At 32.9% G+C, this 24,880-nt stretch overlaps 2 protein-coding genes across 6 annotated transcripts; one reads left to right on the top strand and one right to left on the bottom strand.

The window, feature by feature from the left end:
* Positions 1-322: 322 nt before the first annotated feature.
* Positions 323-2,685, bottom strand: LOC108485430 (uncharacterized). Its single transcript, XM_017789266.2, has 2 exons — positions 2,406-2,685; positions 323-1,069 (listed from the first exon to the last, which is right to left on the bottom strand). Exons 1-2 carry the CDS (start codon positions 2,565-2,567, stop codon positions 521-523), a joined length of 711 nt encoding a protein of 236 aa, XP_017644755.1. The 5' UTR covers positions 2,568-2,685; the 3' UTR covers positions 323-520.
* Positions 2,686-14,352: 11,667 nt separating this feature from the next.
* LOC108484187 (uncharacterized) lies at positions 14,353-23,926 on the top strand. 5 transcript variants are annotated; one of them, XR_008285894.1, is made up of 13 exons: positions 14,353-14,618; positions 14,702-14,794; positions 14,898-14,962; positions 16,065-16,119; positions 16,624-16,713; positions 16,807-16,891; positions 16,977-17,072; positions 17,257-17,441; positions 17,552-17,640; positions 18,849-18,948; positions 19,022-19,062; positions 20,049-20,148; positions 23,709-23,926. XR_008285894.1 is itself a non-coding variant. In XM_053031068.1 (12 exons), the coding sequence occupies exons 1-12, from the start codon at positions 14,457-14,459 to the stop codon at positions 20,077-20,079; spliced, it is 1,074 nt and encodes a 357-aa protein (XP_052887028.1). In that variant the 5' UTR covers positions 14,355-14,456; the 3' UTR covers positions 20,080-20,418. The 5 variants fall into 5 exon arrangements, 3 of the variants coding, with proteins under 3 accessions (XP_052887028.1, XP_017643374.1, XP_017643375.1); XR_001871208.2 differs by lacking the exon at positions 23,709-23,926 and adding an exon at positions 21,377-21,743 and having other exon boundaries at positions 14,354-14,618; XM_053031068.1 differs by lacking the exon at positions 23,709-23,926 and having other exon boundaries at positions 14,355-14,618; positions 17,275-17,441; positions 20,049-20,418.
* The last annotated feature ends 954 nt before the right edge of the window (positions 23,927-24,880 follow it).

The raw sequence follows: 24,880 nt of genomic DNA, 5'->3' as shown, positions 1-24,880 counted from the left end.
TTCATTTGCAATTATCAGAGCACTGTATATATTGAAAATATTCCAATAAAAAAAACAAAATATAATTTAACTCTTAATACAGAATTCCCCGTCAATCCAAATCCCACCTTGTAAAGGCTAGTATATTCTATTTCAACAAAGAAAAAAGTACGGATATCATCCTTTTTTTAAGCTCACTCCTCAGTTTATCACACTTACATTTTACTACCCATTCCATTAACAATACTATATGGCAGACAAAATTATAAAAGCAAGTCATTCCACTAAATAGCAGATGTAGATTTCACGATTAATACTCAACATATAATGCAATGCCTGGTAATTATTTATAAACATGTGAATACACATTAAACTAGTTCTCTTCAAAACAACATGAAGCTCCCATATCCATAAACTAACAACTGTAAGTACAAATGGTGGTAAGAATAAGAACCCACCAAGGTCATAATCACATGCACAAAAAAAAGTTTCTAGAAAAAAAAAATTAAAAGCTCCAAAATCACTAGCGATAATTGACCAATTATTCCAGATAACCAGTTTTCAGCGTTTCCTCTTTGAATGAGCGGCGATGAAGTTGGCGTGTGAAACTAGTTGTCGTGTCCAAGAAATAAAGAACACATGACATGAAGCAGCAGCACAAAAAGAAGGGTATGGGACCAAAAATCCAAAGCAATAGGGGGAAGGATAAGTAAAAGGCTCGTAGCCCGAGCGACCAGGAATAACTTCCTCTGTTTAAGTTTCTTGCAACATATTCAACAGACTCCACATTGTCTACTGATGAAGGGAGAGTGATCAAGAAGCTCACATGGGCATAATATCTAATAGACTGCACATTGCAAATGAAGGCAACAAGGAAACACAGCAAGATGGAAAAATACTTGATTGAAGAGAGTAGACGACTCTTATTGCCATAAAATATTTCTGAAGTTGTGTTGCTAGAGTCCGAGCTGCTGGTTACGAAAACACTAATCAACGAACTAAGAGTGATTGCCACGGTTGCCAAAAGTGTAGATGCCATTATGTTGTTGCGTATTGTTTGTACTGCTAAAACACCATTTTTCAAGGGATCCTGATACATCAAGATCTGATGCTTAGTACGTGGACCATTCTAGACACAAACATTGAAGTTGATATCTCTTTACTAGGTTGGGAAGCAAGAAATATTTAAAGAAAATTAAATAATGCAGCCCATATGTTGCAAACAGCAAATTCCCCTGTTATAGCACACTGTTTTGCGGACTTTGAATCTTAAAAATATATCTCTACATGGTGGATGACATGGATGTGACAAAGAAAACATATAATCAACTGAATTTTCAAAGAGCATTGGTAATGCTCCAAAACATCATGCAAATGCTTACAAAAAATTCTCCTTATGTTACATCTGATTATTGCAAAATTTCAGACCAGACAAGGAAGTTGCATTCTTTCATAAAGATCTATATGCCATAATCTTAAAGCTCATTAATTAGTGAAAATAAAAGGCATATCTTGGTTAGAAGCTGTCTTTTTCTGTAATCTCCCAAGAACCTAGACTTTCTTATAGCAGCTCAAGAGTGAATTGGTATGTTAACAAACATATCCAAATAACAATCTCATTCCCTTCAATATTCAGATGTGTTGTGTAGCATGTATATGCTACATAATGATTAATCAATAAGTTACAACAGCAAAAAGAAGAAGCAAAGAACAAAAGTGTCCTTACTATTTCTTATGTAGCATAACAAACCTCATACTCAAGCCAAGTATAAAAGTATATCAACTATCTAAATTAAGCCAAAGGAAGGAATTTTAGAAACAGAACAAGCTAAGCTACACCTTTTTCATTATGAATATTTGTATCTATATGCAATAGATATAGATCCATCGGTAAAATTGCCATGGAGACCTTTATACTAAGAGTCCAATTACATTTTGCCCTCTTTACTAAAAAAATGAGCAAATGAGTCACTGTACGTTAAATCAAAGAGTGTGCTCCTCTCTATTAAAATTTCGTTCATTTCTAATGTTAAAAACTGACGTGATTAATAACCAATCAGTTACAAGTGACACGCTACGGAGACCTCATGCTGACTTATATGGAACAATTTTTAACAGTAGAAATTGAAGGCCTTGTTTGCTCTTTGATCTTACCTTCAGGGATTAATTTGCCCATTTATTGAGTAGAGTCAAAATGCACTCTGATTCATAATACAAGAACTCCGTTGTAGCTAGATCTATCCACCTTCAAATTTTAAAGTCAAATATTTTCAATTCCTCAAGTACTGCAACTCCTAAGAACTCACTCACAGCCAGATATTCACTACATCCTACAATATTAATATAATTCCCAAGTTCTAACATGTTTTCATTCATAGCTAGAGAAATTAAAATAATAATAATAATAGCAGAGAGAGAAGACTTACAGACATCATGGAGAGAACCCATTGGTGGCGAGATTCAGCATTTAAGCCGATCACGGTTCTAGTGGGATGCTTGAGAATGGTAAAAAGAAGCCAAACATGATAGAGAGCAAGCACGAGTAGACCCGTCGGAACCAGTATGAAGTCCAGCTTCTCTTTTTCCATGGCTTTTGGGATTTTTTTTTTTTTGTCTCTGTTTATCTTTCGTTCAAATGAAATCAGAGAGTTCAACAGTTATCGCTTTACCCAAACAGTCCAAATTAACCCCCCCGCCCCCCCCCCCCCCCAACCCAAACAATCAACAGAACAACTGTATCCGACTGAAAACAACTAAACACGAAGTTGCTTCCACCAATGGTTGATAACAGCAATAAAATAAAAGGTAACTGGACGAAGTTGACTACATTATTAGTAAATTTATCTTTTAGCGACTCAATTTAAAAAATTACAAAATAGCATAAAACTATTTAAAAAATTTCATTTAAGTTAGTGTATTATTCAAAAGTTTTCAAATCATGGGGTTGTTAAGTTTTTTTTATTTTATTTTATCAAAAGTCCAGTTAGTGAGTTCCAAATGACCATTCAATAATTGATACAATATATTAGAACCCATCAGTGAGTAGAAGAATAAACTTTAGATTCAAGTTGAGTTAACATTCAGTGTCAAAAATCGGAGAAGAAAACTATTTGGATTTTGGTTTGTAAATTCGTAACATACAAAGTTGTTTTATAAAAAAAATTGAATCATATAAGAGAAAGGTAAGAGAGCTTTCAATTGGCACATGCAGTGCAAATAAAGAAGGTTATACAACAATAATTTAACAATCTAACGACTTAAATAAAAACTTTCGATTAATTTGCTGATTATTGTGTAACTTTTAAAATTAAATGACTAAAATACAAACTTACTAATAATTTAATGATTTGAGTGTAATTTACCTAAAATGAATTATGAATTAAGTATAAAATTATTCTATTTTTATCAAGTTTTACACTACTTTGTGTCATGAGTTAAGTGGTTTATAAAAAATTTATAGTAGTGAATCAACTATTAGTAAGTAATACTTTACTAACTTTGTTTAATTCACGATTTAATTCTTAAAGTATATTTATTTTTTATTTTGGTATTTAAAGTTTTTGTCTCAATTTAATACTTAAAATATTAATTTCTCTTCTTTTTGGTCCATTTTGTAATGAATGTTAAAAAATATGCTAAGCAATTTGATTAATAGAATAGTGCCATGTGACATGTTTAGGACAATGAAGAAGTGTCAAGTGACAATTAGGCTTACTCAAAAATAAAAATTTTAAATTTTAATTAAAATTAGAAAATTATATTATTAATATTGAAATATTAAAAAACTTTAAACTTTTATCGATTATTGATCGATGTTGACCGAGCATTGACTGATCATTGACTAGCATTGACCATCCATTGATTGGTCAGTAACAAGCTATGAGGCACTACTAGAACACACCACATGTCTTTTTTACTTTTTAATATTATATATATCATACTGATTAAAAATGTAAAATATATATAATATATATAAAAGTAAAAATAGTATATAAAATTGAAAATATTATAAAATAATATATTTTTAAATTTAATTTTTTATATTTTTAATATTTATACATTGTTTTGACTTTTAAAATTTAAAATTATATGTTTTAGAAATTTATAAAAATTATTTTAAAATTTATAAAAAATATTTATTATATCTGATTTTATTTACATTTTAATTAATATAATATGTATAATATTAAAAATAAAAAGGACACATGATGTGTTCTAATAGTGCCACGTGGTCAGTCAAAGCTTGGTCAATGTCAATCAACTATCAATCAAAGTCAAAAGTATTTTTTAATATTTAAATATTTAATATTATATTTTTTTTATTTTTATTTTTAATTTAATTTTTTTATTGTAAATAAATTTAATTGCCACGTGACATTTTTTCATTGGCCAAAACAAGTCACATGACATTTTTCTATTGGCCAAAGTTGCTTAACAGATTTTTTTAACGACCATTACAAAATGGACCAAAAATAGTGGAAATTGGTACTTTAGGTACCAAATTGGGACCAAAATAGTTTAGGTATTAAAGTGGGAAATTTGGTATACTTTAAGGGCTAAATTGTGAATTAAGTTATTATGAAAAGTTACAAAATGATCCTCCAATAATTCAATTTTTCTTTATAACGTGATAACTTTTAAAATTGGCATAATAGTAATTTCAATCCTCAATATTCATATATTGTGTCATTTAGTCTTGATTTTTAAAAATTAACTTGTAACATTTTACAAATTTTGTAATTTGATTCTTTTTGTAATTTTATTTTTCTTTGTATCCCTTTAATATAAAAACTAAAAAAATTAAATTGATCACTAAATTTAATCGAAAATATATTTAGGGTCCGTTTGTTTACATGTAAAATATTTTACGGAAAATATTTTCTGCATTTTCCTGTGTTTGTTTTATAAAAAATAGTTTAGTCAATGGAAAATGACTTACAGGTCAAGGTAAAATAAGCCATTTTTCTTGTAAAATGACTTACCATTTTAAAAAGCGTAAGTCATTTTTGGAAAAGAGCTCATCTATAGATAATTTTATTTTTATATAAAATTAACTTAAATCAAGCTTAATATTATTATATTACTAATAAATTTTATTTTTATTTTTAAAAATTTTTAAAATATTATATTTTTCAATATTATTAAACATACATATTTAATTATTTATATTTAGTCATATAATAAATTATTAATATAATAAACATAATTTATTATTTTAATGAATTATTTAATATTTCAATTTTATTTTAATAATAAATTTTAAAAAATAATTTTAAATAATATTATTCACATATTATTAAAATATTCAAATTAATATTTTAATAATAAATATTTATTACAATTATAAATATATTAATAATAAATTTTTGTAGTATAAATGTTAAAATATGTTATAAGTTTATGCACACTTCACATACTTGTAATTTAGTCTTTGTACTTTTATTTTCAAGAATTTATTTCCTTTACTTTTCAAATTTAAAAATCAAGTCTAATTGTTGATATCTTTAATTTTTTGTTCAATTTTGTTGATATCACATTTTAAATAAAAATACTCACTTAGTAATCATGTAATTAAAAATGACATTGTAATGAATCAATTTAACATAATATTTTTAATATATGAAAAACAATGTAAAATATAAAATTATAGATAAAAATAAATTCAATTAAACAATAAAAAAAGAAGAAAATCTCAAATGTATGTTTGTTTAATTGAAAACAACTTTTATGAAATATTTTTAAGAAATCTACCGAACAACAGAAAATATTTTACACAAATTCATTTAAACACCAGAAAATATTAGTTTTTTTTTAGAAAAGTAAATTATTTTCCAAAAATCATTTTCTGGAAACCATTTTCAGTGAAACAAACGGAGCCTTAAAATAGAAATACCCAAAAATTCAAGATCATAATTTTCACCATTTTTCTTTCTTTTCTCTTGATACTCTAATTCTCCACCATTAGATTGAACACTAACGACTGAGATGACTCGACCTTCATCGATTCATTCTTTAACAATTTCATAAAGGTTCACGTTTAGTAAAATTGCTAATATTTGTGAGAAGTTAAAATGAACTTGTGAAGATTAGATTGACCTTTAGTAAAATTTTAAGCTTGAAAAGTGACTAAGAATGCATGAAAATGAAATAAGGATGTTTAGATATTGTTTCTGAAATGTTTACTACTTGATTTGTGGATCCCTTATTACATGTCTCGAGACAAAAGAGCCAAAGTCTCAAGACAAGTCAATTTTGAATTTAAAATATTATAGTCCCAGGGCCATGTATCAAGAGATGCACTTTTGCATCGAGAGAAGCAAGTTTTGAACCAAAGTTGCTACAGTACTAGAGTAATGTTTTGAGACATATAGATTCTTGTCTTGAGACATACAAACCATCATCGGTAATTTTCTCGTTTTGCTTTAAAAAGGACCTCAAACGACCTCCATCCGAAACCAAGTCATAAGGAAAGTTCAAAAATGGTACAAGAAATTTAAATAACTTTAAATTTTGCATGAATGATGAATGGAATGTGAATGAATAATTTAAAATTTGGTGAAGTGGTTGACTCGAAAATGTGACATTCTTTGCTCAAGTTTAATTACAAGTTTAGGTAAGGGGTGTTACAGGGTGACTATCTATACATGGCCTCCCAAACGCTAATTAACTCCTTTAAATCTAGGGCTTAGATAATCATTCCAACTAGATGCCAACTAAGCAAATAATTAACTAACTAAATAAATAAACATGTGAAAAAATGTGTCTAAGTGTAGAATGCTAGGAAATTCGGTCAAGACTCATAATGGGCTCCTTGGGCCAAATTTTTACACATGAACACTTATTGAATTCAAATTTGCTAAAATTTTAAAAGAATTACAAAACAAGCCACTTTTACAAATTGACCAAGTATTCAACTAAGTCCTTTAATAAACTTCATATTGGGTTTATTTACATCCCAATGGGCCGAATTTCAAGAACTTGAACTTGTGATCCATTTACCTTTAGAATTAGCTCGTTCAAGCTTGAAAGTGTGATCCATTGCGTACTAGCTACAAGAATTGGTTTCCTAGACCAGGAATTCCAAGATTTGAAGTCTTGATTTTCTTGATTCTTGAAATCATCCAAAACAACAAAATTGGACCAAAATTTGATTTCTTGATTTTCTTGAAAACAAGAAAGTGAATATTAATTTTCCTTTTTCCTTATATGCACTTCTAAGGCCTTTGTAACGAAGTCTTGGACAGTATCATTCTATCTTGCCTTGATTTGCTTCATCTTTGACTTCGCTATTGGGCATTGAGGTAAAAAAAGCCAATAACGTCCACAATATTCTTGTTGGACCTTGATGCATGAATCAGTCAGTGTCGGAGATCAAAGATGAAAGTTTTTTGGATTTTGGTTCGTAGATTTGTGATGTTCAAAGTTATTTAATGGAAAATTGACTTGCAAAGTGAAGGGGAAGAGGAGCTTTCAGTTGGTGTTGGTGGTGCGTGTAACATCTCGAAATAGGGCCTAAACGGAACAGTGGTTACGAAACCACAAATTCGAGGTAGAAAAATTTATTTTATTATTATTTTGAGGTTCATGATATGATTGCATGATTGTGTGAAAATTTCGTGATGAAATTCTATGCATAAAGTGCTTAAGTTGAGATTAGGGACTAAATCGAATAATTTGCAAAACTTGTATTCTAGAAGTTTTTAGTATGAAATTGCTTTGGAATATTAATTAGGAGGGTTTAAATAAGAATTTGACCAATTTCTAAGTTCATGGACAACATAGGACATGGATGGAATTTTTGAAAGTTTAATAAGGAAGGGCATTTTGGTCATTTGGATATTAAATGAAATAAAAAGGGAAAAATAACACAAAATTCATCATCTTCTTCATTAGCACGAAATTTCAAGGGTTCTCCATATCTAGGGTTTGTTTCAAGCTTTCAAGCTCCATAGTAAGTGATTCAAAGCCCCGTTTTTAATGTTCTTTATGTTTTCGGAGTCCCAATAGCTCGATAAAGCTTATGCTAGCAATAATTTAAGTTAGGGTTCATATTTGGAAAAATACCCATAGGTGAATAGTGTTTATTTTGATGTTTTATGATATAATATGAGGTTTTAAATTATGTTAGACAACTTGTGCTACTCGGTTTTAAGTGAAAACGAGTAAAAGGGCTTAATCGGTAAAAATACCTAATAGTCATAAGTACATGTTAGAGTGTGAATTTGATGTTGTCATAGAAGGGAAAAATGATCAGCATGTCATAAAACATAAGAAAATAGGATGAAGTTTAAATTACGAGCCTTGGGGCAAAAGTGCAAATATGTGAAAGTTTAGGGGAAAAAATATAATTTTTCAAAAGTTTGGGTCAAGGACTGTTTTGATAAATGTGATCTATAACAGATCAAGAAGAGCGAAATTCGGGAGTAAATCGGGGAAAAGAAAAAGTAAAGGACTAAATTGTAAAGTTTAGTCACATTTTGTATCGAGGTAAGTTTACAGTAAATAAATGCAATATTCTTTTATTTTACATTATTATTGTCAATTTCCAGCATTTATATATTTATTTTCTTTGAATATTTAAAGTCGAATTAAAGGCGAAGTGACAGAGAAAAAGCATTAGGAAGCCCCGTTTGAACCTTAGGAATGTTAGGATATTGGGGTTGATGAGATGACAGATGAGAGTGAAATGAGCCATGTAAGTCCATATCGCTTATATGGCTTTGGAGACAGAATCAGCCATGTAAGCCCATATTATATATATATATATATGGCATTGGAGACATGAATAATTCATGTAAGTCCATGTCGAAGACATGACATTGGCAGGATATTGATAGACAGGAACGACCCTAGTATCCTTAGTATTCCGAGTGGTTCAACGGGTCATTGTACACGTTAAATTACAGTGAATTATCAGCAAAAGGGAATGTAGATTATATTTATGAATAGTGAAAGGTCAGGTAAGAAAGAAGGTAAGTGAGTAAAGAAGAAGGTGGAAAATGAGAAGTAAAGAAAGTTTATGAGGCTAGGTGACATTATGTATAATTATTCATTATGTTGAATGTTGTAATTTATTTGCTTGTAAGCTTACTAAGCCTAGTGCTTACTCTCTTTATTTTCTTTTTTTTTAATAGTTTTTATCAAGCCACTCAGGGATCGAAGGAAACGTCGGAGACCCGATCACACTATCGAAGAAATCACATTGGTATAGTTAGACGTTTCGTTTTGTGTATGGCATGTATAGGAACTTGGTTTCTTTTGACATGATATGATCAATGAATGATGTGTAAATACTTGCTAGTGATTAGCTAATAGAGTGGCCGATGATATACATGTTTAATAGTATGTATGATTAAGTAGTAACTATCACATGAAAACTAAGAAAAATGTGAAAGTAACTTAAAAACAGATTCAAGTATTAGAAATAACGGGATTTTGAAAAATCACAAGAAATTGTAGAGACATGGGTTGATGGTGAATAATAAATGAAATTAAAGCTCGTTGTGTCTATTTTCATATGGAATAAGCAAAACAGGTAAAGGTTTTGTATTTTATAGGGTATCTGAGTTTTGGTGAAATAGGGCCAGAGCGATTTCTGGATCTCCTGTTCCAACTTTATAAATTCACCATAAATTTTAAAAAAATAATTAGGTGATTTAATTTATATGGTTAGAATCCTTATTGAATCTAGTTTTAATAGAAACAAACGGTATAGTCATATGATTTTTTTAAAGAGATAAAAGTGGTTCGTAGTAAGTAGAGGCCAGTGCAGTCGAATTCTGAAACAAGGGTAACTTTAACTAATAAACTGTACTAATTGGCTAAGTAAAAAATTCTAGAAAAAAATTAGTAGATATATATATGAGTCTAGTTTCAGGAAAAATTTACGGATCTTAATTTCGAGTTTTGAAACTTGAGAAATGAATTTTTAAGCAACCATGACGCAGAAAAACAGTTTATTCCAAAAATTAAAATAAGTGGTTTAGAGTTGTTTAAAAGGTAAGATAAGTTTAGTAACACCTCAAGCTTGACTCCGGTGACAGGTTTCGGGCGTGGGGGTGTTACAGTGCGAACAAAAAAGGCTATACAATAACAATTTTAACAGCCCAGTGACTTAAATGAAAACTTTTGGATAATTCAATAACCATTTTGTAACTTTTTAAAGTTGAGTGACCAAAACATAGACTTATTTATGGTTTAGTGACCTAAGGTGCAATTTACCCTTAAAATTTTGTATTCGGTTGTGTAACCGTTTTTCCTGAGTATTAAATGTATATGGGATTAGATTAAATAAACATCAAATCTATTTAATTCTATCATTCATTTATACAACATCCATATGAATTGCAAAAGTTGACAACATATATTATATGTTAACTAATGTAATTATGTGCATTAAATATAACGATAGATTTAAAGGATGAAACATTATAAACCAGATCCTCAATTCCACCTTAAAGTTCCACTTGATGATTGTTGGGAATAACAATTAAAACAATTTTGGTATGGTCATTGCCTTCTCTATGCATGAATACTAAGTGGTCTGCCATAATTTGATATGATAAATTAGACTTTTTCTATACACTTAAGGAGCTTATTCTCAAGCTAGCGTCTTTTGCATAGTTTTTCGTAATTTTTAGATTTTAAGTTAATAAATGAAAATGTCTCATTTTTTCTCATTTTGTGACCCAATTTGGTCAATAGTGTCATTGAAAGGCCTAAAATGTGGTTGAGTGGTGTAGGGACGTATTGGAGGTTGAAAACGAGGGAAAATAACACCAAAGGAAAGGGTATCGCAATATCCACATCTTGGAATCGCAATACCTCCAATAGTATGGAAGATTGGAGACCACCCTTCAGTAGTATCGCGATATCCATTTTAGGTATCGCGATATCCATCCTTCAAAGAAGACCTTGAGGCTTGAAACTGCCTAAGGTGTCATGATATCCTCTTCTGGGTATCGCGACATTGACATCGTGAGGAGGACAAAATTGGACAAAAAGGGTAGTCTTTGTCCACCCGATCCACCAATCACCTAAGGCCTGGGGAAATTATGGCAAGGAAATTCATTAGAATTCAGCCTAAAACAACCAAATTTGGCTGAGGAGGAGACACACACACATTAGCTTAGTTTTGGCTTTAGTTTTCTCTAGGTTTTCTCTTAGTTTTTTCTGTAATTTTTCTAGGGTTTATATTTTCTCTTATTCTTTCTTAGTTTTAGAGTTCAGTTCTATGCATTTACTTCTTGTTCTTGATATTCTTAGTGTTAGTTATGTTAGTTATCACTGTAACTTAGGTTTATTTACACTTTCAGTCATGTACCTTGGTTGTAAGGCATTTCTAGCTTTAGTTTAATGTATTTTATTTATTTATTTATTTTTTTTACTTTCAACCAGCTAAATTTTGTTCCTTTTATATTTATTGCTTTAGCTTTTCTTGTTGAATGCATTTAGTTTCATGTTTTTTAAGTTTTATTGCATAAAAATCCAAAATTTTATATATTTCTTAAGTTTTACTTTGATGGCTTCTTTGCTTTTCATTTCCGTATTCATTCTCTTTATTTTCAACATGAGTAGCTAAACTTAAAAAGGGGGTTGGTTGATATAGGTAAGTTGATCTTTTGATAAAGGACTAAATCGTAATGAATTAGACTAAATTGAATAAACCTAAAAACTTAGAAAGTGACGCCCCTAAAGGAATATCTAGACAAGTGAGGCCGAAAGGTAATCTTGTTTCGCACCCGTTCATTAGCCCTAAATTAATCGGTGAGATCGAGAGATAAATCAGATTAATTCAACTAAGTTGGTAAAATTTAAATTGAAAGATAAAATGGAGCCATTTAGTAATTTAAGCAATTTAAGTCACTTGTTCGAGAATTAGCAAACCACATCGAAATCAACCAACCACCGTTAGTCATTCATTTGGTTAATTTCTTAGTTTTGTACTCTTTACAATTTAGTCCCAAAATTAGCATATTTAATTTTCTTCCCAAATTTCATGTTATGATTTGTCCTACTATAAAATTGTATCAGTAGCCGCTTAGACTCTATAGTGTATGCTATCTATCACTCAATCATCATCTTCTTTGGGTTTGATCTTTGGAACACTTTGGTATTTTATTGTAACACTACAAATATTACAACTAACCTGTATGATTGCAGTAAAGTCGCACTTTAAAATTTTTTTATAAATTATTTGTTTTATGCACATGTGTGAAAGCGGCCAGTAAATCATGATATATTTCCTGTTCGATGATTGTTAGTTCCAAGCAAATAATTATCCCCACTGAGTGTGGTAACCTTGTGACTACTCGATGCAATATGGTTATGGCAATAACCATATAGAACCACTAGAAACCATATTTCACAAGAGCGAGGACCTTTTGTAAAAATGCTCCCACATTAGATTAAACCCAACGAAATGGCTTTGCCTGGTAAAAAGTGCTTTCCCTTTTTCCTAACCTTTAATGAGATTGAAATTGTGCTATTGATGAATGAAATATTTTAAAAAAAAAGTAAATTCCCTCCCATGTGTCATTTCAAATTAGTGAAAACATTGAACCCTTATAGTAGTAATTGTATATACTAACTTACATTATTTCTCAATGCTTAACCTATGACATTTATTTTTAGTCATGAAATTGCATAAGTCAACAACCGGCGAAAACATAACATTAAACTCAATAACTATCGTTGTTGAGTTCAGGAGAAAGGATTGTATGAAACAGTGATGCCACATCATCTGTATTCCTTTTCAATAGTTTTATACCACATCAGTATTCTTATCCTGAATTTCAGTATTTTAATTTGGATTTGATTTTTTCAGGATAAAATCCTGAAATTCAGGATAAGAATACTTATGTGGCATAAAACTATTGGAAAGGGATACAGATGATGTGGCGTCACTGTTTCATACAATCCTTTCCCTAAGTTCAAATAGTAGGAATAGGATTAGAGTTACCAAGAATATTCGGGAGAGGTCAAGTTACCAAGAATCACTAAAAAAAGTTTTGAACCCGACTCATGTTGTCGAGGTCAGTGTTAGGGCGAGGCTTCAGGAACCTCTAAAAAAAAGGTTCTAAACACGACATTTTTAGTTATCAAGTTCTTTAGGTTTAGCAATGCTGAAATGACTAGTTGTTAATCAATTTTTACATGAATGATATCCATGGTTGTCAACTTTCAGCAACCTTAAACCCTCTCCCGTCCTATAAATTTTGTGGTTTTTAGTTTGAAGGTATAATTAGGAAAACCTACAAGTGTGGGACGTCTTTGAAAATATTCACATCCGTAAACTTTTTGCAAAAATCCAAAATTCCACGTTAAGGTGCATCAACTAAGTTAATCAGTTAAATGTTCTTTTCCCATACTAGATAAATTAAATTCTAAGTGTTGTTATGTTAGTAAAGCTTTCGTAGTTGTTGTATATGTTTTATGCATTGGTATAAGTAAATTATGTAGTTATTTTATTGTAAAAGTTCCACTTTCGGTATGAGGAAGTTGTGTTTGTGTTTATAGTTGTCACAGTAGTAAGTTGATGATGAGTTAGTTGGACTCATTGTTATTAAGAATTGTATAAATTAGTAAACTTTATGGTAATATTTGAAAGTTACTTTTTGGAAGGTTAAAGATGGCGGATCGATTCTTGGCACAAAATTGAATGAAGAGGTGTATTTGACTGATGAAGAAGTTGTATTCCAATCGGGAATGAGGTTCAACATAAGAATGATGCTTCTCTAGATAACATTAAAATGAAGATCCTGAGGAAGAGTATTAAGTGCATCTTTAGCATGGAGTCTAGATTCTTGAGGTCCACTAGAAGAGTTTGTAAATACATTGCAGTGGATTTGAACGATAATGAAGATGTTGAGGCAATGGTGTTTGAGCATCGAAAAAAGTGAGGATGTTTCTATGGAGTTGTTGGTGGAGGTGGAAGGTATGCCTATAATATTGTGTATAGGTATCCAATATTGCAAGAACATTGGCTATTCCGAAGCATGCATATGGATCAAATATTTAATCACTATCGGGTAGTTCGAGTCCTTTCCACGAATATTATACCTAGACCTCCATAATGCTAGGGAATTTGAAAGTACTGAATATTATTGGCACTTATCCTGGTTTCTATAATTAGGCGTCAATAATGTCGAAGGTTGAATCAATGATGAATGTTAGTGAACCTTACTCAAAACATTGTACTCATCACTCTTTCATGGTAGATATTCACGACCTATAAGACAATATGCTAGTTATGTTATTGCTCACAAGCGTTCCAACAATGCATGCATATCGTCCGGAGATGCTTGACAATTGTAACTTTAATGGTTAATTTGAGTCTCATTTTATAACAATCCGATAATGTTATTGATAGTTAATAACTTAAAAGAATTGGGTGATTGAATAGTAATTTTAAACAAAGTTTAGGGAAGTATGTGGGAATTTACCCACGTTGAAAAAGCTTAGAAGTTACCAATTCTATGGCTTCTCCTTTCCAATCTTTTTGTTATACCGTTTCTGTTTTTTTTTGTTTTTGGGTATCCTTCATCTATTCTACAGGACTTGTTGAAGCTTCGATAGATGCGATGTCAACAAAAATAGACCTCTCACTCTCCCGACCCAACCGCATCTATCGCCCCTCCGTGCGTGTCTCTCTTTCTCTCCCTATTTTCCGCAATGGATTAAAGCTAGAGTGATTAACGATGGATTTTATGTTGCCTTATAGGAGCCTCTTGAAGGCAAAATCGTGGTGAAGTCTGCATCTTCCATTTCCCACTATGGAATTCGCATGGCCCTCAACGGCTCAGTCAACCTCCAGGTTTTACAATTTCTGTAACCACTTTATTTGTTGCCAGATATCACGCTACCAGAGTTTTATGGGACTATTCTTTCTTTCTTTTCCTCATCTTTCCTGTTTGAAGGTTCGCGGAGGATCGGCAGGAGTCATCGAGTCCTTTTATGGTGTTGTCAAACCAATTACCATCCTGTACGTTTATTTTCATTTTGCTTACTTATGATTATGATATTAAATCACCATTTCTAACACAGGTGGGCTAATTGAAATCAAACATGAAAGTTTACCTCAACAATATGCAGCCTTCTTTACTAAAATCTGATTTCGAATTGTGCCTGAATCCCTTTAAGCGTTTAGCTAATCTCAGTTTGTCTACGTTCGCTTGTATTTTAAATAGATTTATTTTTTAGATCATCTATCATCATTCCTACTTAACTATAATTGCTAACTGACCCAGACATTTTCTTAAGTTGTAAAAATTGGCGTTTGATTTGTTTAGGATGGATGGGAAGAAAGATGAATTATGTATAGCAGTGTCTTATTTTGTATTTCAAATAATTGAGCAGATGATGTTGAAATTTAATATCAAGTCTATATAGTCAAGAGAGAGGAATCAACTTCTAAGTAACGTACAGTTAAATGGTAGCTAGTTTGGTGTTGGGAACATTGGTAAATGAAACAATTAATAGGGGATGGTTCTTATGATTTAGAAAGTTTGGGATTTCGATCTCAAGGCCTCACACCTTCGATAGTTACAGTGTATACATGATCCTTGGTCTAATGTCTTTGTATAAGGCTTCAGGTGTTCTTAAGAGAGTTGGTATTGTTCTCGATGCTTTAACAATTTTTGTGGTTAGCTTTGGAAAATAATGGGTTGTACTTCTCTTTAACAGCTGAAATGGCTTAGGAGCTAGTCATGTTATTTGAAGCTCTCATTCCTAATCCCATATTTTTGGTTCTAGACCAACTGTGCCTAGGAAACCTTGTCCTGCATAGGTGTTAGGCTTCAACATAGGGTGCTTGAAGTCTTTATTAGAAGCACTTCTTTGATAGTAACGGTAGCATTTTCACTTTCTTTCTGCATTATTTTCTTACCGAAGCTTGGAGGTGTACTCGCTACATGCATTATGGAAATCCTTTTACTTAGACTATTACTTGTGGTATTTCTCAAAATAACCCAAGGGTTATCCCAAATTCATCATGTGTGTATGAATTATATTAATTTTCTCAAGCACTTCTTATGTTGAACCTATGCAAATATATTTAGAACTTATTCTTCTTCGTATCTTTACAGGAGTAGGACCCTTGAGATTAGACCATCTGGGAAAATTGTTTCAGGTACAACAGAGGTAGTACATCAACATAAAATTTATAGTTCCCTTATGTTTGTGTACTTGTGCAAATTGTAATTAAATTTTCCCTTTTATTTCTTACTCTTTTTTTTCCTTTGCAATGTATATTATTGCCGTATACAGGATTTACATATGTTTATTCATTTTTAGTTTTTGAACTAAGAGAAAGACAACTCGCGCCAACTACTGTATGCTTATGTGAGGGTTTAACAAGTCCAATGGCAAAATACAACTCTGTAATAATGGTACTTGAGCATGAATCACAGCCCCTACCATAAATTCTAACCTTTGAGAGAGCTGAGAGACCTAAACACCACATTTCTACTAAAAACTAAAGGGCTGCATTCTGGTTTTTGTGCTGGCGAAAAGAGTTTAACAAAACACGGTTGATGCAACTATCTTTTAATTAGTTTTCTGCCCTTGATGGTTGATTCTCATAACATTTATCAACTGCAAGTACCACATATGTCCATTAGAAGTCATGCTTGTTTGTTGTGACAGATACCGTTCTCTATAACTCTGCGGAATCCTAAAGAAGATAATTCAGAAAGGTTTTATGAGACCTTCCATGGAACCAATATTAGCATCCAGGTGACTATTTTCTTATCCTAGAAATCTCTCTGTTTAATCTTGTTGTTCAGTCACTATTGGACTCTTTATTTATTTTAATCAATCATGTTACAGTATTTGGCAACTGTAGATGTCATGAGAGGATATCTGCACAAATCATTATCTGCTACAGTGGAATTCATAGTAGAAAGTGATAAAGGCATGGCTCAGTTTAAAGTCTTCTTCTCAATTATATCAACATGAAATAAATTAAATGGGCTTTGTCTTTTGTGACATCTTTGCAGCTGATCTTCTTAATCCACCAATTTCTCCTGAGATGGTTATCTTTTACATTACTCAGGACACTCAAAGACATCCTATACTTCCAGAACTGAAATCAGGTTTTTGCTATTTCCCATGTTCTTGCTCTAGAATCAGTCAAAATTTAAAGCAGGGAATGTTTGGTATATTTTTCATAGTTACATTTATAAGAGATCAGATGATGTAGAACTTCAACATCATTGCATTTGAATTCTTACTTGGTGATTTCATTGACCCATGCTGACTAGATGTTTGGCTCAATAGGTGGCTTTCGTATCACAGGAAGAATATCCACGCAATGTTCGATGCTTGAACCTCTCAGTGGAGAACTAACAGTGGAAGCATCTGTGCTTCCCATTTGTTCTATTGACATTCACTTACTTCGTGTAGAGTCAGTTCTTCTTGGGGAAAAAATCATCACTGAAACTTCTTTGATACAGACTACACAGGTGCAATTCTTCTCACTCACTGTAACTATTTATTCATTTGATATATCTCGGATGAAAAGAAAAAAATCAGTTGATGTATCATGTAACATCTTTCACTTATTCTCTTCTAGATAGCAGATGGAGATGTCTGTCGCAATATGACTCTGCCAATATATGTTGTATTACCCCGTCTTTTGACTTGTCCAACTGTCTTAGCCGGGTAAGTTTCAAATGCATGCAAAGTGACTGTGTTTTATCCTGGTAAACTTTGTAACTAACCAGTGATCAAATGAGTATCATTATCTATGACTTCTAAATGAAAATGTTAAGTAAATTATAGGGAACTTCTTGGCATGCTAACTTGATAAATTACCATATTTTAGAGTATGCTTTCTATGTTAATAGGATATTTTCTGCTTGTTTACAAATAATGGATATACTGCATATCAAGGTAAAGGGGCTGAAAACTAAGAGGTTGGAATGTGGCAGATATTGATAACTTCTGCAATATCTTTCACTGAAAAATGATGCAAAACTAACAAATTTAGATGAAAAAAATAAAAAGCATCTTCTTGGCTATTTTCCCCCCTTATTAGGATATAACGCCTTTTGCATTGGTGTGGTCTATCTTTAATATCTTGATGCAGACCTGTTCCCCATTGTGTGGAATAAAATTTGATGAGTGAACATCAACCAGTTGTAGACGACCTAATTTTCTGGGGAGCAGGGCTTTTTCAGCTTTCAGATGTTTCGTTAAAGATAGTTTACAAATTTTTGTGAACTTATTAACTGATAAACCAGGTCCTCACCCTAGAATTAAGCTTCCTTCTATTTGGAGGTTGCTTAGGAGTGTATGCCGAGGTCATATCTGGCTGTGAGCATAGAAATCTTTTAACGAAGAGGAACTTCGTTTATAAAATATTGGGAACAAACTAATCTAATTTCTAATAATCTCTTAGAGATTATTCTGATTGCAATACATCTATTAATCTTTCTTGGGAATTCATCATCCAAGTTCCTTTCTAGAATAACTTTTTCTTTTTGCTGCCAAGGCCCTAGTAATATTAATATTTATTAAGTCATTTTAAACCTTTACATATTCTCACTATAGTCATTGTCAATCTGATAGAGACTGCTTAAAGATTATCTTACCTTGATAAATTCAATCATGCTTGTTAAAATTTACAGTAGATTAGCAGATCCTGACGTGTTTGCATAGAAATACAGTTTTGCAATTAAAAATGAATGTGAAAGTAGACATTTCAATAAAGTCGTTACAGCAATATTAGTTAATTTATCAATAATTTTAAGCAGGAAACAAGAATTATGTGTTCACATTTCTTCATGATAATAGTTTTCACAATTGATATCATTCTTATAACTATTTTCTATGTAATTTATGTATATGTTCTGAAATTTTCTGTGCAGTCCATTCTCTATCGAATTCAAAGTTGCAATAGTCATCATCTTTCAGTCTGAATTATCCAGATTACATCCAAAATCTGATCCACTAACTCCAAGATTATGGGTAAGCATTATTCCAGGTTTCTTTCCAAAGTGAATCTTTTTGCTGCATTTAAATCTGTCTTTTCAAATTTCAGATGGCAATGGAAACTCTCCCACTTGAACTTGTTCGAGCAAGGTGAGCTCCACAAACTTTTTGAATATCGATATTAACCAGTATAGCTGAAGAAAGAAACTTATGCATATTTATGCGTCATATTGATAACATGCATGTGCTTGATTAGTTATAAACTTAAATGTGTAAGCAGCTTCCAAAATATCGGGAACTTCAATATGGTTGTACATGTTACTATTCCATAGGATTGAAATAAAACATGTTTAAACTGTTGCTTAATTCAATTGGTTCCTAAGATGTGGTATTTAGCAGGTTTGGAGTTTGAGTTCCAGTATCTGCATCCCTTCCCTTTATCAGTCTGAGGCCTTTTCTTATGCCAAACATAATAAATAAATAATAAATAAAACGTTTTTCAACAGGATATGATCATCCTATATATACTTGGAGGATAACTAATCTAATTTCTAACCCTATCCTCTCCAAGTAAATATATAAAAGGGTTTAAAATTACATTATCCTATTCTTACACCGTTTTGTGTTATTTTTCTGACATCTCTGCTGAACACACTTATAAATATACTGAAGTAAATTCTCATAAGAATGAATGAGATAGGTGTGAAGATCCTTTTAAAGGTGCAGAACTGCAGATATTTGATACAATTTTTTGTTCTTATTGTCACAGAGAAAGATGAAGTCAATTGGTTAATTGTGCGGATAGAGTTGGTCTTCAGTCTTAAACTTTTTGTTTCATTTTCGGTGTGGATAAAAGTTGGGTTTTTGTGTGTGTGTGTGTTTTTTTTTTTTTAATTTGGATCTTTCAAATATGGAACATTTCAAGTGAATCAAGTATGACAACTTTTTGTGATCAGAACAAATTAAAAAAAAAAATTGTTTGTATTTGTTTTACTGAAAAATTGTTCGGGTAAATATATATATATGTATATGCAATGCGGGCCTTGTGCATCTCGGACTATAGAAAGTCGAAGGTTTTCTATATCTACTTCATAAGAACTGAATTGTTTGGGTAAAAATAAATATATGCTATGCAGGCCTTATGCATCTTGGACTGTAGAAAGCTGAAGGTTTTCTATGATCTACTACATAAGAACTGAGCAGTGTAGGCTGGGAACCACCAGGAACCGTAGGAAGGTAATTGGACATTGGAACTATTTAGTAGTTATCATAGTTTCTTAATGATGAAATGAAATGACCTTTTACCACTGATTTCCCTTGGTATATAAAACAATAAACACCGTGTTGCTTAAGCGTGTAGAGAAATGGACCATATCTCAGAACTCATTAGCAGCTGAAATTGTTATTTTAATTAATTTATGTTTGTGCAGTTTGTTGAAAATAAAAAATTGACACTGTATGTTGCATCATTGCAATGTAATATTTTGGGTATTTCGAGTTTTCTAATTTTTTCCAATTTTGAATTGTGAGCTTTTGAGTTTTATCTTTTTAGCGGCAGCAAAGATAGGTGATTTGTTTGTAAAAATGGAAACTAGATATAGGAATCTGATAAAATGGGAGTGGTATTCTTTTGTAAATTGTGGAGATTGACCGAGATGGTAAAGGAATTAATATTGTGTATTTTGGAAATTCTTATAAGCTTACTTCATCCCTACAATCAAGAAGGATGACACAATCACAATAACTGGATTAAGTGCTTATAAAAAGAATGTTTTTCTCTCATTGTTGGGCGTGTATTAAATGAGCACAAATATGTTCTTAGAGGAACCTTTGTTTGAGTGCAAAATCAGAAGCATTTTGAGTTGTTTATTAGAGAGATTAATTTGTTCTGTGTAGGAAGAACTGATTTTGTGATGTAGTTTCACTTAAAAGTGTATTAGATTAAGGTTGGAACAATTCCTGAATCGGTAGATCTACAAGAATGTCAGCTTTTCTGGGACGTAGTTCACACAAAACGCCTTGAAGCAATATTCAATTGAGTAGATCTTCAAGAATTCATGCACATTTCAAAATCTGTTTTTACAAGAGAGGCTTGGAGGATTCTAAACTTCGTATGCTCACAAGTAGGTTCGAAAATTTTAGACATCAAATTTTTATGCTAAGTTATGTAAAATCTGTTTTAGCAACTCTTGCTTCCAGTAGGATAGAGACAAAGAAGTTGCTAAAACTTCTCTTTAGAAAGAAATATCTCAGACCAAAGAGATCAAGTATAAAAGAGAACCAATATGCCATTATTCTAGTATAATTGGTCACGTTAAACCAAATTGCTACAAACTACTTAATGTTCTAAGATGTTGCAACTATGTTACAAAAAACCAAGAACAACGAGGGGATATCAGTAGAAATAAGATTAAAGATAGAAAAAATACAGAATGTCTGATTGGTGCTTATATTTTTTTGATAGCAAATTTTCGAGACATATGATTAAAGGAAAAGAAGTCCTAAAAGAATTACAACAATCACTACGAAAGAGCCACATTTGATGATGAGAAGAAAGGAAGGATTCTTGGTAAGGGAATTCTAAATGTTGATGGATTTTCTTGAGTTGAAGAACATGTTTCCAGTTGAAGGATGTTACAGTATGTAAATGATACACGTTTCAGTAAATAGTCAGGTGGTTAGGTAGTTGATAAAGTTGTTATTTTGTTAAAGTTGTTAACAGTAGTTAAGCCTATCTCTATTATGTATATAAACAATGTCTATGGACTGGATGAGGTAGCTAAGAATTTTTGAATAATACCTTCAGATATTTCTCTTTGAGTTCTTTAGAATTTGTTGATTATTTAGTTTCTATGTAATCCTTAGGCATGGCTACTACGCACTCTCCTGATTCCGACTCTGTTGAGCCAAATGGCTCTATGTTCACCAGTGATCGGATTGTCACCTTTTTTCCTCGGCATGACGTTGTAAAGCTGGACGAGGGCACTTTCATTCAATGGCAACAACAAGTACGATTTATTCTTACTGGTTATGATTTGATCGGGTTTCTTGATGGCACAGTATTTGCTCCGGCGAGGTTTGTTCAAGCCTCCGATGGCACGCTTGTTGCAAATCCGTCTGCCTCAATCTTCAATCAATAAGATAATCTTCTTACCTCGTGGCTGCTGTCTACGATTAGTTCGTCATTTCTATCCTCATTCACGGACGTCTGAACAACATGTGACGTGTGGATGATGGCGAAAAGCTTATTTGCGGCTCACACTTGCGCGAAACAGTTTCAACTTCGCCATGAACTCCATTCTCTCAAGAAAAGTGGTCTCTCCATCCGTTTTTATGTTGATAAAGTCAAAGGCTTGTATGCCCTTATTGTAGCGTCTGGTGCTCAGATCTCGGAGGCCGAGAGGACGGCGGTTCTGCTTGCTGGCTTGTCGTCTGAATTTGATGCCGTTGTGTCCTCTGTCTCTCTCTCCTCCGATCCATTGCCGTTTCAACGTATTGTTGATGCTCTCCTTGGGTGCGAAGCCCATCAGATACGAATTGTTCAAGATGTGCTGGTTGCTACGAATTTTGTGGAAGGTTCTCCGTCGCATATGGTGGACAAGTCTTCTCATGGTGGTCGTCCCTCTGTTCGTGGTCGTGGTCGTGGATGGAACTTTCGCACTAGGATCCAGTGCCAGATCTGTGCTAGGTATGGGCATCTTGCACAGCTCTGTTACTATAGGTACCACCGTGACGAGCAGCCACCAATTGCTGCTCTAACGGTGCATTAAGGAGGGCCTGCTTCTAGTTCGAATGTAGAGGTATGGACTAGAAACGTATGGGGGTGTGGTCAAAATTGGCTATTCAATGGTTAAAATTGGTTGGTGTCTCCTAAGGAAAGTGCTATGAATCAGTATATTAGACCGAATGTAGGGGCCATACCTACACGTGCGCCGCATGCAGCCATGCTAGTTGGGCCAAATTCTTTTATGTCACCTGGTAGTCGGTCAACAAATCATGGGCTAAAATTTGCTTATAGACTATCTGGGCATGCGTTTGGAAATACTGTTGGGTGATATTCTAGCCGTTCTATGGGTCAACACTCGAATGATGATGACCTGTGCTATTCGTATGGTAATCGGGCGGGTGAGCCAATAGGTGCCGATCAGAATTTTGGGCCTAGTGGATCTGTTTGGCCTCGTCTCAATGATGGGCCACATGTTTCTGGGCCAAATGCCAATTTTGTTAATTTTGCCCGGTCTATGCCGAGTGCTGCGCTTGAGGTTTCATGGCAGACAAAATCGCGTGCTCGTGTTTTTTATGTTGACTCGTCCCAATATGACTCGTCTCAATTTGTTGGAATACCCAGGCTCTCTGAGTTTTATGCCTCTGATTTCTCTGATGCCACGGAGTATGATTCCAATTTTAATAGCACTGATTCCTATGTTCCGTTATTGGTAGGAAGCACATTCTGGTGCCCAGATTTAGGGGTTACTCATCATGTGTGTCAGAATGCTTCTAATTTACATACATCCTCTCCATATACAGGTGATTCCTCTTTTTTAATGGGTAATGAGGTTTCCACTAAGATTTCGTCCATTGGGAGTACTATTTTACCTACAAAGCAAAAATTACTACATCTATCAAATGTCTTGTGTGTACCAAGCATCCGAAAAAATTTGCTATCTGTGTCTAAATTTGCTATTGACAATAATGTATTCTTTGAATTTCACCTGTCTTATTGTGTGATTAAGGACATTCAGACACAGAAAATCTTAATGGGGGCCAAGTTCTTGATGAGCTCTATCATTTTTCAGCTGATTCGGTAGTTCCATATCTTTCTGCTTACACCACTGCTCTTCAAGATTCGTCTATGGGAGTTGATATCTTTTCCTTGTGGCATAAAAGACTCGGTCATCCTTCTCCTACTATTGTAAAAATTGTTCTTGACAAATGTTAGATTGTTACCAATAAACGATCTCTTGATAATTTTGTGTAGCTTGTTAGAAAGGAAAATCACATAAATTGCCTTTTTCACGGTCTAATACTGAATATGTTGAATTGTTTGAATTAGTTGTTTCTGATTTGTGGGGCCCAGCTTCTGTTCCATGTGAAGGGAATTTGCATTATGTCTCATTCATTGACATGTATAGTCGATTTACCTGGGTTTATCTGATCAAACGCAAGTCTCAAGCAGTGGAATGTTTTCTATAGTTTCAGAAGATGATTCACACATAATTTGGGAAGAGTATTAAGAAATTCTAGAGTAATTAGGGCGGTGAGTTCGTGCCTTTGCCTCAGTTCTAGCTAGTTAGGGGATTCTTCATCATAGTTTCTACCCTCACACTTATGAACAGAATGGTGTTGCTGAACGTAAACATCGACATATTGTGGAAACCAGTCTCACTCTTTTGGCTTAGGCAAATTTACCTATGACTTACCGGGTCTATGCATTTTGCAGTACGGTACATCTTATTAATCACCTACCCACTCCGATGTTGAAAGGTAAGACACCGTATAAAAGTTTGTTCGATTGTAAACCAACATATGATCACCTTAGGGTTTTTCGGTGTTGTTGTTTTCCATACTTACGTTCTTTTGGTAAACATAAGCTTGAGTTTCGGTCTCAACCATCTACATTTCTAGGATATAGCTCGTAACATAAGGGTTATTACTATTTAACACCAGGTGGCAAGATAGTTATCTCTCGGCATATTATTTTTTATGAGTATTGGTTTTTGTTTCCTGTATCTGCTACTACTAGTGATCCGTCGTCGGTGTGTACTTCTTCGTATGGTCTTGTTGTTCGGTCTTTTCTTACTGTAGACTCTAGCCGAGTTTTTGACCCTGCAACTGGGGTATCTTTGCCCAGTCATAAATGTGAGTTGACTCATCTTGATTCCGCCGCTACATGTAGTCTGCTACAATATGTGTCAGTTGACTCAATGGCTGATTTGGGGACTGGTGTACAGGAGGCACTTTCTTCTAC

The sequence above is a fragment of the Gossypium arboreum genome, chromosome 7 (assembly GCF_025698485.1).
Source record: "Gossypium arboreum isolate Shixiya-1 chromosome 7, ASM2569848v2, whole genome shotgun sequence".
Classification (NCBI taxonomy): domain Eukaryota; kingdom Viridiplantae; phylum Streptophyta; class Magnoliopsida; order Malvales; family Malvaceae; genus Gossypium; species Gossypium arboreum.
The sequence above is the reverse complement of the archived record's forward strand: the minus strand, read 5'-3'. Positions and strand labels throughout refer to the sequence as shown.

Excerpts from the sequence above, each read along its gene's own strand:
- LOC108485430 (XM_017789266.2), bottom strand. The coding sequence starts at position 2,567 with ATGGAAAAAGAGAAGCTGGACTTCATACTGGTTCCGACGGGTCTACTC. Across the intron at positions 1,070-2,405 it reads GGGTTCTCTCCATGATGTCT|GATCCCTTGAAAAATGGTGT; the intron begins GTAAGTCTTCTC and ends TTGATGTATCAG.
- LOC108484187 (XM_017787885.2), top strand. The coding sequence starts at position 14,457 with ATGGCTTCTCCTTTCCAATCTTTTTGTTATACCGTTTCTGTTTTTTTT. Across the intron at positions 17,641-18,848 it reads TGTCCAACTGTCTTAGCCGG|TCCATTCTCTATCGAATTCA; the intron begins GTAAGTTTCAAA and ends TTTTCTGTGCAG. Across the intron at positions 19,063-20,048 it reads CTTGAACTTGTTCGAGCAAG|GCCTTATGCATCTTGGACTG; the intron begins GTGAGCTCCACA and ends TATGCTATGCAG.